The sequence below is a fragment of the Pholcus phalangioides genome, unplaced genomic scaffold (assembly GCF_987345545.1).
Source record: "Pholcus phalangioides strain wild (caught in Gottingen) unplaced genomic scaffold, Ppha-v1.0 ptg000013l_1, whole genome shotgun sequence".
NCBI lineage: Eukaryota > Metazoa > Arthropoda > Arachnida > Araneae > Pholcidae > Pholcus > Pholcus phalangioides.
The window spans coordinates 2,431,624-2,445,202 of record NW_028301606.1 but is presented as its reverse complement, the minus strand read 5'-3'; the positions used below and the strand labels follow the sequence as shown (position 1 = coordinate 2,445,202).

Below are 13,579 nucleotides of genomic sequence, written 5' to 3'. Positions count from 1 at the left end.
GCTTGTTATGTGTAGTGCTGTCATCTGCCCCCAGTTTTACTAACTATGAGTGAAGTGTTATGATTGGATTATTTATCGTTGTAGGACTGTTGCTCTCTGTGGCGAGACTTTTTAACGGGGAGATCGGCTCGCATTTGCGCCTTGAAGTTGGGAACCACAGAAAACCAACTTCAGCCGACCACCACTGTGGGGTTCGAACCCGGATCCTCGCATCACGAGTCCGGTATTATAACCACTCGACCACCACAGCGGCAAATGTCAGAAATAATACCTGCACATAAAAATTTAGCTATACTTTAGGGAAAAAAAGTCATCTTATAATCCACAGTGACGTATAATCTCTGCATATAAATTTATGGCAGCTATTCTCTATCCCCACAAAAGAAATATTAAGGAATGGAAGGAGTTGGCATTTTTTTCCCTCTACAAAAATGTTGATTCTTCTGCGCACATTTAATTATCTGATATCTTTGAAAAAATTACTTATTATGGATCATTTTTGAAAAATTATTTTTCATCCCAACCTCTCAGATAAACAGCTGACAATAAGATGACCCATTTACCAGAATGGGTAATTTTTTGATTGACTTCTTGGTAAATTTTTCTATTTTTTTTGTACTGTTATATGATAACAATAAATTTGATTTGATTTGAAAACAAAAAGCATGCAGCGAGCTATAACCTACACTAAAGAATTATAGGTTTTTTTTTTTTAATAATATGCATATAATAGATATGTATTTTATACATATAAATGCATATAAATTTTATACTTATAAATGTGTTGAGCATACAAAAAATAAAATAGGTCTCATTTTGCCTACTTTAGGAGACTTCTCGACTTCAACAAGACACATCCTACAATTCCCAGCAATGGACAGTCTTTCATGGTAGCAAAACCTTGGAATTTCTACTCCCACCATAGCAGCTGCCTAGGAAAAATGAATATGATACTCAGTTTCAGTTGCATCATCATTTATTTAGTCAGGATTTTTTTGAGAATTTTTGAAATTTCCATTTAAAAACAGTTATCACAGCTGATAATAATATCCTTCATATTTTCTTACCATCTATCGAGAGTAATATATCTACTAGGCCAGAGAGTGTTTCTTAACCAGAAAACCAGTAAAATGTATGAAACAATTAGCCTGATCATATTGCCAGTATTTTATGAGACATTACTGTATTTATATAGCCATTCTACTTTTTTATTTTACACATCTGTACTATGATTTATTAGAAATTCCACAGAGAAAATGTATACGAGGTGCATGTATGGTTAAGTAGTAGTATTTTACAGGACACACTGTATTTTTTTGGGCATTCTGAATTTTCTATACAAAATTGTCCCGATTTTTTAAACAAGGCTTATCGGAATTTGCAATCTTTATTCAATTCATGAATGAAGGTTATTTTCATGACTTATTGACTATATTATGTTAATTATGGCTATAAATACAAAAATTTACACATATTTGTTATGTTTAAAGTTTTAGTTTAAAGTTTAAAGTTTTCAATTCACATAGATTTCCATCAGTCCTTCACCTCTCACTGATTTGTAATTTTTCAGCTATTTCAGCATTGATTGGTGATTTTACCAACTTATGTCAATAAGATCTCAATTTCTAGAATTTTTCCGACTCAATTATGGTCACCTTATTCATGATGAATGTTTTGTTTGCAAAATAAATTTCTGTTTATTATGATTTACAGTAGCCCTTTATCTTGAGCCGATCTCCTCACTGAAAAATCTCGCTACAGAGATCAACAGGCCTATGATAGTACAAATGTAATTCAATCATTACACTTCATTCATAATTTTAAATGGCAGCACTGAAACCTCGGACACCATACTCAAACTATTAGGTACACACACTTTGTTCCAGACTCTGCTACGAAGCTGGGCTGGAAGAGATCTCTGCAACAGTGTAAGTCCTGGTGTTCAGTCATTTGGTAACCCTTTATCCGAATTGCACTTATCTTTATACTCAGAACACACATTCCGGCATGTACTGACTCAACAGAAATTCCACAGAGGAATGTTTACAAAGTAAACGTGCAGTTAAGTCATAGTAGTAGCCCGTGATTCCCCCCCCCCCTCCTCCTCCTATCTTTCAGCAAAAGACTAAAAATTTTGAGTGGTACTAAGACCTCAATTTAGTGATCACACTTTTAAGCACCGATACCAATTTTTTTCAGTTGGAGAAGTACCACACCCTTGTCTACCCATCAGACAACTATAAAACTTTGGGGACATCTTAATGAAGGCAAAAGAAAGAAATTAAAAGTAAATAATCAGTTTGAACACTCAATGTCAGAGGATTTTTTTATGCACCTTTTAGCACACACATATTGAGTTTCGGCAAACATGTAATCAAATTGCTCAAGCTTCTCATTACAGGGTATCCTAACATCTACAGCAGAACTATTTCTATTCCCACTTGTGAGAGAGAGTTGTTTGTTAAATTGTTTCTCCACCTTTGCTGGAGAAGCAATTTAACGGACACTTCGATTCCTCACCAAAAACCTTAAGGAGACTTCTAGCCTTTAAACAGGCTTCAAAAATTCTCTGCATTCGTTATCAAGACATTCCTAACATTTATATGGTCGATAGCTGAGGCTGTAGACAGCTCAGAATATGCCAAATTTATTTTAAAATACTCTTTATATTGCCGTAACTAGCCATTCCTGTGCCTTCTGCAAGAATTTGCATTTAGGGTCCCTTCTGGCTCATTTAGGTCAGTTCTGGGCCCCCCTCCCCCTTCGAAGTGGGCCCTATGCGGATGCACCTGCCTAGTTACAGCACTGCTCTTTATATTGAGGCACTTGGAATTAAAATCTTGGAACCTTCTTGATAATCTAAAAATGCAGATAAAACTTCCGTCAGATCTGGAGTCAACTGTATGTTTAACCTTTGGTGCTGAAAAAAGACTGCTACAGATGACGGGCACAGCAGCCTGCTCAAAATCATGCTGTGATAATCTGCATTTTCTTTTTTTTCACATGAAGTTCTTAACATGACACATAGATGGAGTAGGCATATATATTCTATATAGTTTCCCCCCCCCCCCATTTTTTTTCATTATTCCTCTATCCTCTAACAGATTTGCATAGGATGTGTGTATATTGTTGAGTTGTGGTAGAGTGTTTGCTTCCACACAATCACTACTTTGTCAGTAATAATGGGTTCAAACCCAGATTCCCTGTTTGTACCACACTTTTTTTTTGATAGCATTATACAGTGAAACATGTATGAAACAAACACTAAGACACTGAAACAATACTCCATTTTAGACAGGTTTTCGGTTTATAAAGGTGCACATAAAAGCATTAATCAATGAAGGGACTATTTTTTTTTCTCAAAGAGAGGTTCAGGTCTCATACAGTGTCTGCCTGCTTTCTGTTCAGGTTTCACACACACACATTGAATTTGCAACATATGCATTTGGGGGGGGGGGGGTGCCATCTATGTTTCACAGAAGCCAACTGAAAAAGTTTTTTTTTTTACATGCTGCTGTTATGAAAGAAGCATCTCTGATTATTCCTGCAGCTTAAAGGTAAATGACAAATCAATAATGGAAAATTATGACAACCTTGTGTTTATTAAGAAATGATATACAGAAGCTGCTTCTTTATGTAAACATGTTCCTCACCTGTAAAATTGTAGTGCCAGGATCAACAAGAACTGGTTTATCATCAATAAAAACCTCAATTTTCTCTGGTTTCGCCTGAGCTACTGCTGTAGCATACCATGCTGTAAGATACAAAAAAGTTCAAAATAATTATTCAAGGAAGATTGACAGTAGTTTAGCACTGCTACCGATTTCTTGTTCACTGAACAGTCTTTTGAGAGGCACATTGCAGAAGATTTTGCGACATCTGGTGACTAACCCTCTGACTGCTCAATTTGTGGACCGAAATTGCTTCAAAAATTGTCTAATTTTTTTCACTCAAAAAGTGAAGTTTGAGCGGTAATACCATGTGCCTTCAAATGCTGCAATTTAGTAGACAACTAACGACATCTGTTGGCCAAAACATAAATGAAACGTCTAATACTGTATATAATTTATTTCAGTGGTTAAATGGGATGCGCTCCTCAATAAAGGAAGAAAAACACATGCCCACGGAAATCGCAGGATGAGCAGATTTTGCTACATTTGAGTTGCCCGTGGAAATCGCGGGATGAGCAGCCAGAGGGTTAAAGAAAGAATCTCAAGCTCTCGTCGAAACAAATGCACCAAATGTCTGTTTTTTTAGTAAACTGGTTAATAAATTTTTTGTCACAGTATATATTGGTAAATTAAACATTAGGGAGATTTAAAGTTTCCTGCCATCCCGTATAATAGTACTCAAGCGCATACTCAAGAAAGGAATATGTTACATTGCATATTTATCAATTGTTTGGGAGTGGGGGGGGGGGGGGACTCAAATCCTTCCAGCACCTATGGTATGGGGATTAATTAATTTTCCTTAAGCATGGTTTAGCACCAACCTAGTGACTGTTTTGCACCAAAATTGCACCTCTGACCACCTTTTGGCAACCCTTTTTCTCTTTCTGTCCTTGTTAATTTGCATTAATTAACAACATAAGTTATTTTGTTCAACAGAAATTATTTGTGTATAAATTTATATGTTGTTTTCTGTATTTACCACATATTTTGATTGAATGACATATTACTGCCTACTTGATTGATTGAAGTAATAAATTGAATTTTTTGTGTGATTGCATATTTTTTGGCCATCTTCAATGGACCAACAGTAAAGAGGTGACTGCTTGGAGCAAAAAGAAGTCAGCACGTTGATGCTGACTGCGCTTATGGGAAAATAACCATCTGCGGACTAAGTCCAAAGTGGGGGGGGGGCTCCAAAATGTGATCTGATTACAATTTCGAGAGTAACTATGCAAATTGTTAGGCAGGTATTTCTAACCAGATGGGATGGTCTTACAAAAATAGCTCTTTGCCCTATTGTACTCTTAGAAGTGGCTACACATGTAACTGCATGCTTGACAAGCATGCGTGTTCAATATTTTTGCACAAGCGAGCATGGGTGGCTATGAAATTTTTCAAAAGCATTTTTTGATTGCACAGTCGGTGAGCTCTAGTTTGTATTGGTGATTGTTTTTATGTGATGTGATCAAGGGCAGCTCAAGCTCACCTGCTGCCCAGGTGCAAAACCTCATGTGTAGCTTTGCTACGGAAGATCCTATGGGTAGCTGACAATGTATTTGCCTAAGTGACTCTGGGATAAACCTGACTTTTTTTTTAGTACAAAGCCACAAACCATTGTTTATTGAACAAAATGCCAGTGACTATACGTCCTGCTTTCAAAGAAATTGTCCTGCATATTTTGCCACGCGATTGTTTTACTAGTCACAATTGTGCCAGATGGCTTGATATACACTGAAGAGACAAAAAAACTGGTACACCTGCCTAATATCGTGTAGGGCTCCCACGAGCATGCAGAAGTGCTGCAACACGACGTGGCACGGACTCAACTAATGTCTGAAGTAGTGCTGGAGGTAATTGACACCATGAATCCGTAGGAGTAAGAAGGGGTGGAGATCTCTTCTGAACAGCAGGTTGCAAGGCATCCCAGATATGTTCAATAATGTTTATATCTGGGGATTTTGGCGGCCAGCGGAAGTGTCTAAAGTCAGAAGAGTGTTCCTGGAGCCACTTTGTAACATTTCTGGACATGTGGGGTGTCGCATTGTCCTGCTGAAATTGTCCAAGTCCGTCGGAATGCACAATGGACATGAATGGGTGCAGGTGATCAGACAGGATGCTTACGTACCTGTCACCTGTCAGAGTCGTGTCTAGACGTATCAGGGGTCCCATATCACATCACGCCAACTGCACACGCCCCATACCATCACAGAGCCTCCACCAGCTTGAACAGTCCCTTGTTGACATATAGGTTCCATGAATTCATAAGGTTGTCTCCGTACCCGTACACGTCCATCAACTCGACGCAATTAGAACCGAGACTCGTCAGACCAGGCAACGTGTTTCTAGTCCTCAACAGTCCAATGTCAGTGTTGTCTGGTCCAGGCGAGATGTAAAGCTTTGTGTCGTGCAGTCATCAAGGGTACATAAGTGGGCCTTCGGCTCCGAAATCCCATATTGATGATGTTTCGTTGAATGGTTCGCACGCTGACACTTGTTGATGGCCCAGCATTGAAATCTGCAGCAATTTGCAGAAGAGTTGCACGTCTGTCACGTTTAATGATTTTCGTCAGTCGTCATTAACCCGTTCTTGCATGATCTTTTTCCGGCTGCTGCGATGTCGTAGATTTAAATTTTTACCGGATTCCCGATATTCACGGTACACTCGTGAAATGGTCGTATGTGAAAATCCAAATTTCATCGCTACCTCGGAGATGCTATGTCCCATCTCTCGTGCGTAGACTATAACACCATGTTCAAACTCACTTAAATCTTGATAACCTGCCATTGTAGCAGCAGTAACCGATCTAACAACTATACCAGACACTTGTTGTGCTATATAGGTGTTGCCGACCGCAGCCCCGTACGCTGATTGGTTCCATATCTCTTTATTTGCATACACATGCCTGTACCAGTTTTTTTGGCCCTTCAGTTTACATTACAGCTTTTATGATGGAGCTATCATTACCATGGCTCCCACAACCTGCAGCAGAGCCCTTAGGTTGGGACGTCTTGTGGGCCCCTCTATGGTGAATTTATAGTGTGAAACAACAAATGACGAGAACCACCCACTGCAGCTCTGCCCTTATGGGGTCATGATAATTACCAAGGACACAACTAGAAAGAAAAATCTACGCTGCCACCCAGAGAAAATATAGAATTTGCCCCCCCCCCCGAATTTTTAATGGAAAATAGTAAACTCAGCACCCTTCATGATCTAGCATACGAGATCCTTCTGCCCTCCTCTAGTTGAGGCCCTGATCATTACTCACACTTATACTGTAAAGAAGTGAAATGAGGCAATTCTTATCATAAAATTCATTTTAAACTCATTTTTGGCACTTCACAGTATATTCTAGTTTCTGGTATTACGGTCCCAGGCCACGTCTGTTCCCTAAAATTTTCTCAACATCTTCGTCGTCAAAGTATGATTCAAAAGCATTATGTCACGAGAGTTTTTATTATTGGAAATTATTAAAAATTTCAGCTAAATTTATCTTAGCCTAGCAGGGATATATATAATATGCAAGCATGTATAGACTAAACGAATGAGACGTTTCTTGATGGAGAGACAGCATCGTTAATATGAGAGATTTAATTAAATGATTAAATTATATGATACATCAGAGACCCATCGGGAGCGCATTTTCTTGCATGCGTCCGGTCTCACACTTCAACATCGAATGATACTAAATGATAGTACCGCTACATGGCAGGTGTCTTTCTGCTACGCACCTACATCTAAAGAGCAGGTGGTATTCGCTAACATTCGGCCACCCTGCTACTGGAACGTCCTCGTTCACATGATACATTATTTTGCACAGCACAATTTTTCTGGAGTATATCAACAAATACACTACTTGCAAAAATAAATTATGGAAACTATAAAACACGATACACAATATAAATGCCAAAATATAACAAAGTACTAAAATAAACAAACACACACATAATATGAATTAAAGTCAGAAAATAATGACAGTTCTCTTATAGTACATAGTCTTTCAAATATGATGGCAATTTTCTCGCCCTTTTAGGACGGTTCACTATGTTTGAATCATTGTCAGGATCGCAATAATCCTCTCTCGGTGTACATGCATTTGATACATGATTATCGTTGATTTGTTTCACTTCACCATCATCATCGTCATTGAGCTCTGAGTCAATAACTTGATCTTCATCGTCAATAAGATGGAATAGTTTCATCTGAGATGCATGGGCTGTTGTTGTATAATTTTTTCGTCTTCCCCGCCCTTGACCACTTTGACGAAAATCAGTGATCTTATATGTGTCTGATGGCAGTATTCCAGCAACCACCATTGGACCTCGGTACTTTGCTTGTGTTTTGGTGCTTACTCCGGTTTGCTCTGGTAACCGTCGTACCACTATCACATCACCAATAGAATATTTAAAAGCAACGCTGTGATGAGCATCGTACATCTCTTTCATTTTCTCTTTTGAGTCCAGAATATTTTCTCGAGCTTGATCACGCAACTTGTTTGGTGACTCATATTCGGAAGACGTTGGCAATAATTCCGGTGGGAAGTAACCAGGTCTTTCGGGTTTGTATCCATGTAGAAGTTCAAAAGGGGACTTGCCTGTGGACTTACTGGGTGCCCAATTTATCGATCTTTGCACTTCAGACAATACTCGATCCCAATCCCTATGCGACTCAGTTTTAACAGACGAGGTTATCATAGGTATAAGAACTCTGTTTATACGCTCGACTTGACCATTTGCTTGTGGCCTTTGACTACAGATAAGTGTATGTCTGATTCCATGCAATTTACAGTAATCTTCAAATGCTTTTGACGTGAAGCAGGTTCCTCGATCAGTTATAACACGATGGGGAGTTCCATAATCATTGATGAATTCATCAAAGTACTTGAGTACACTTTTCGTGGAGCAATTAGGACACGGTCGTAAATGCACAAATTTCGTGAAGTTATCAATAATGACCAAAAGTTCTTTGTTGCGATGAGAACTGGATATCAATGGTCCTAGGAAATCCATGTGAATAATTTCAAACTGTCTTTTACCTGGGAGTATAGGGTTCAATTTCCCTTGTTTCTTTCCTGATGGTGCTTTTGTAAATGCACAGACCACACACTGTCTCACATGTTGTTTGACGTAGCTCACCATTTTTGGAAACCAAAAATGTTCTCTGATCATCTGTACTACTTTTTCTGCACTATAATGACCTGAAAAGTCATGATATTTCACAGCAAGGTATTTTCTCATGGTTCGTGGCATCACAAACAACTTTCGTTGCTTGCAATTAATTTCTTCGATGCGATATAGTATACCTTCATTCAACTCATAGTTATCAATAGTAGATTTATCATGATGAGTACGTTTAGATATTGGCTTCTTGAGAACGGAAATAATTTTCTGCAATTCTTTGTCCTGAGACTGAATAAGAGAAACTCTATCTCTTTCGTTGGAAATGTAAAATGCCTTGGGATTTACATTAAATTCACTTGGACCGTTAGAACGAATCCCGTCATACGATGTATTTTCACATTCTTCCACAGGTGAACGACTGAGAGCATCGACGTGCGTCATATTCTTTCCAGGACAATGTTTCACATCATAATCAAATTCGCTAAGTTGTTCAGCCCATCTCGCAATTTGAGGCTTAATATTTCGTTGAGTGTTCAAGTATATGATAGCAGAACAGTCGGTAACAAGCGTAAATTTCAAGCCAAGTAGTAACGGTCGAAGTCGCGTCATTGACCATACAACAGCAATGAGTTCAAGACGACTGGAGTGGTACTTTTCTTCATTAGGATGAGTTCTACGACTCACACAGTACACCAGCCTTAGATTGTTGCTATTGTCACGTTGAAGTAGCATACCTGCTAATCCGACCGCACTTGCATCAGTGTGCAATTCTGTTTCATCACAAGGATCGAATAACTTTAACACCGGTTGTGATACTAGTTTTTCTCGCAAGATCTCAAAAGCATTTTGTTGTTTATCATTCCATTCAAATAACTGATTGTTCCTAAGTAAACGGTTAAGAGGAAATGCTATGATAGCATAACGTTCTATGAAGCGCCGAAAGAAACCAGTCAAACCCAAAAATCGTCGTAGTTCTTCTTTAGTCTTGGGAACTGGATACTCAGCTATAGCAATTAATTTCCTTGGCCCAGGCTTCAATCCCTCTCTGCTTACCACGAAACCAAGATATTCCACTTCGGGCATACCAAATTCACATTTGGATAGTTTCAATGTCACCCCAGCTGTTTGCAGTTTTTCCAGAACGTTTTTCAATTTTACCATCATGTCATCGAAATCACATGCGCCAAAAAATATATCATCAACAAAACATGTTACAGTGTTCCACAATAGATCACCCAAAGCAACAGACATCGCACGCTGAAAAACTGGAGGTCCATTTGCTAACCCGAAAAATAAACGAGTTGGCTCGAAATGTCCATCAGGTGTTGTAAACGCAGCTTTACGTGATGATTCATCATCCATTGGGATCTGGTTGAATCCTTGACATGCATCAAGAATGCAAAACATGCTAAATCCTGAAAGACGGTCAAGCAAATCATCAAGACATGGAAGGGGAAATTTATCTTTCACGGTTTGAGCATTTAACTGCCTGTAATCAATCACCATTCTGTATTCACCAGTCTTTTTGGGAACAAGTAGTACTGGACTACTGTACTCCGATATACTATCTCGTATAATTCCTTGATCTTTCATTTCAGTTGTAATTTTTCGCAGTATTTTTCTTTCATAATGTGAAGCACGGTATGGAGATCGTGCTACCGGTTTGCTTCCTGGAATTTCATTTATGTGCATCACAGCTGTATTGATGCATCCGATTTCGTCAGGTTCTTTCGCAAAACATGAACGATAATAATTAAGTAATTCGCACAGCCTATTTTTTTCTTGTTCCTTTATGACATCGCCGACTTTAATTTCTTCACAAATAATAGGTTGCCTATTGCTTGTGATTGCTTTTGCAACCATAACATCAGAAACATCAACACTGGAATCAGGCTCGCTATTCTCATCATGCCAGAATCCACGCAAAATACCTCTATTTTTCTTTATTGGTATTTGGCATACTTCCTCGACCTGAATTTTACACAATCTATCAAACTCATCGATATTAAGGAACTGTGACTTTCCTTCTTTCCGTATCATGATTAATTCCGGTGAATCGATAACATTATTACCAATGAGTACATTTGGTCCCTCAAAAGTATCGTCTTTTACGATATAGAATGTAATACTTCTCATTACTACATTATCTATGGCGACGTTCACTTTTGTAATTCCTAGAGGTTTACTAAGACCACCAATACCTCTAATAGGAGAAATAACATCATTACGAACGTCGGCGTTTACCCTTTGAGCAAAATTTTGTTTCATCATAGATATGTCAGCACCTGTATCTACAACAGCTTCAGTTTCAACCTCATTGATACGAACAGTTTTGTTGTGAGAAGGAATGTTTATTTTCGGCGTGAACATAGCTGTGTTCACCAGAGGATTTTTTGGTTTTGTTGAACAATCCTTGGTACCATGACCCTCTTTTTTACAAGATGTACAGAACTTCACCCTTTTTGGTTTAGGACAATCTCTGGAAAAATGCCCCTTCTGGTAACAGTTATAACACGCGTTATGGTCTGCAGGTTTGCCAGTATCAATGTCCTTTCGCCAATGATTATCTTCTTTCTGTGGTTTGTTTTTGTTAAATTTTTCTCGAAAGCTTTGAGTTGGTGGTCTAGAGCCTTTTGAATATTCATTATTATACACTTTTTTGCAAGTGCTCATGACCACACTTTCATATTCATCAAGCATTTCTGTCAACTTTACCACGGTAGTGATTTTTGACCATTCATCAATGAAATGATTACGAACATCTGTATTCACACTACGTTTTAGTTGATCTGTTACGATAAGTTCTTTTAGCCCTTCGAAATCTTTTATTCCCAATCCGCTTATCCATTCCTCGAAATAATTTCTCAATTCGAAGCCAAAGTCCTTCCACGTAATTTCCGAACTTTTCTTGTGGTTATTGAAAAGCTGACGGAATTGTTCAGGACACAATTTGAATCGTCTCAACAGAAGTTTCTTAACATAGTCATATTCAGCAGCTTCCTGCTCAGGTTCTCTGGCAATGAGAGCAACAATTTCTGATGGTAATACACTAATGAGATGCGTAACCCAATGTTCTTTCGGGATGGACATGATCTTAGCCTGACGCTCAAAAGAGGTCATAAATAAGCTAATATCATTCTTCATATCAAATTTTGGGATCAATTTATGAAGATCTACTTTAAATGAACTATCATTTTCCCTCGCTATACCCCCACCAATTGAACTTAGAGACAGTTCTAACCGTTTCTTTTCCAATTCCAATTCCATCCTTTTCATTTCCATTTCATCCTGACGCTTTCTCATCTCCATGTCATCCTGACGCTTTCTCATCTCCATGTCATCCTGACGCTTTCTCATCTCCATGTCATTTTGACGCTTCCTTTCCTCGCGCTCATCAATCTCTCGTTGTATTCTAGTTTCTATAACGGTATCGACAAGGACCCTAACAAATTCTTCCTCATAATTCTTCGAGTTTAGAATTAATAGTTTTAAATCAGCAACTTTAAAATCGGGATCAACTGTTTCCCCAAGCTCCTCGGCGAGAATTTTCAAGTCACCTTTTCTCGCTTTCGCTAAGAATGACATCTTGTAATATTAAAAAAAATAATAATAATAAAAGAAAAGAAAATGACCAGTGCTATGGTATTATTGCCTAATAATGGTACGGAAGATATATATATATAGCATTAAATTGACTCCGATCATGAAACGAAAATAGTTCAACTCACCACTTATATAGCAACAATAATAAATAAATCACTTCACTTCACTCCATATACACGAAAAGAAATGAATAAAAAAGAAATGAATTCACTGAAAATTAATCGAAATTCGCGCAAAATCTTGTACATCGCACTTGCGCGCTAATATAACCCTCGCATCGTCAAACGTGGAACCATATAATAATATGTATAATATATAATGTGTGAAATAACCTAATAACTAATTCACTGTGGATCAATCAAAGTTTGCGCAAAATTTTAAACATCACACTCGCGCACTATCACCATCACAACACCTCGACACATCGGAAACGTCGCAGAATAATATACATCATACACGCACTAATATCTCGCACTGCATATACTAATATCGCGCACTAAATCATCACATCATATTTCCACCAGCAAGGATAGGTCGTAGAATCACTGAAACATCAGAAATATCGTTGAATCTTTAACCTCAACAGTCATTAGACTACTTCGGGAATCCTCGGGTGACATCGGCAATCGTCGGGAGACATCGATATCTTCGGTAACATCGGAGATCCACGGAATCTTTAACCTCAACAGCGATTAGTATACTTCGGCAATCCTCGGTACACTTCGGATATCCTCGGGTGACATCGGAAACAGCAACCAGCGGACGTCATCGGAAACAGCAACCAGCGGACGTCATCGGCAATCACCAGTAGAAAAAGAAAGAAACTTTTTTTTTTGTTTCGTCGTCGAGAAGACAAACTTCGCAAGCTGCCGATTGTGGGCTCTAGTTCATAAACATCAACGCACGTGGGATATGCATAGCATCATCGTTATCACTATATATCTATGCCTATGTCTATATCTATGTCTATCCCACTTCTGAATTATAGACTAAACGAATGAGACGTTTCTTGATGGAGAGACAGCATCGTTAATATGAGAGATTTAATTAAATGATTAAATTATATGATACATCAGAGACCCATCGGGAGCGCATTTTCTTGCATGCGTCCGGTCTCACACTTCAACATCGAATGATACTAAATGATAGTACCGCTACATGGCAGGTGTCTTTCTGCTACGCAC

At 38.4% G+C, this 13,579-nt stretch overlaps 1 protein-coding gene across 1 annotated transcript in view; it reads right to left on the bottom strand.

Annotated features, from left to right (window-relative positions):
• The window catches only part of ND-75 (NADH dehydrogenase (ubiquinone) 75 kDa subunit), a 39,685-nt gene that overhangs the window by 24,399 nt on the left and 1,707 nt on the right, over positions 1 to 13,579 (bottom strand). Inside the window, exons 3-4 of the mRNA XM_089240586.1 lie at positions 3,654 to 3,754; positions 825 to 932 (exon numbers count right to left, since the gene is read on the bottom strand). Of these exons, the coding sequence (XP_089096712.1) occupies positions 825 to 932; positions 3,654 to 3,754 (209 nt within the window). The remainder of the gene's footprint in view (positions 1 to 824; positions 933 to 3,653; positions 3,755 to 13,579) is intronic.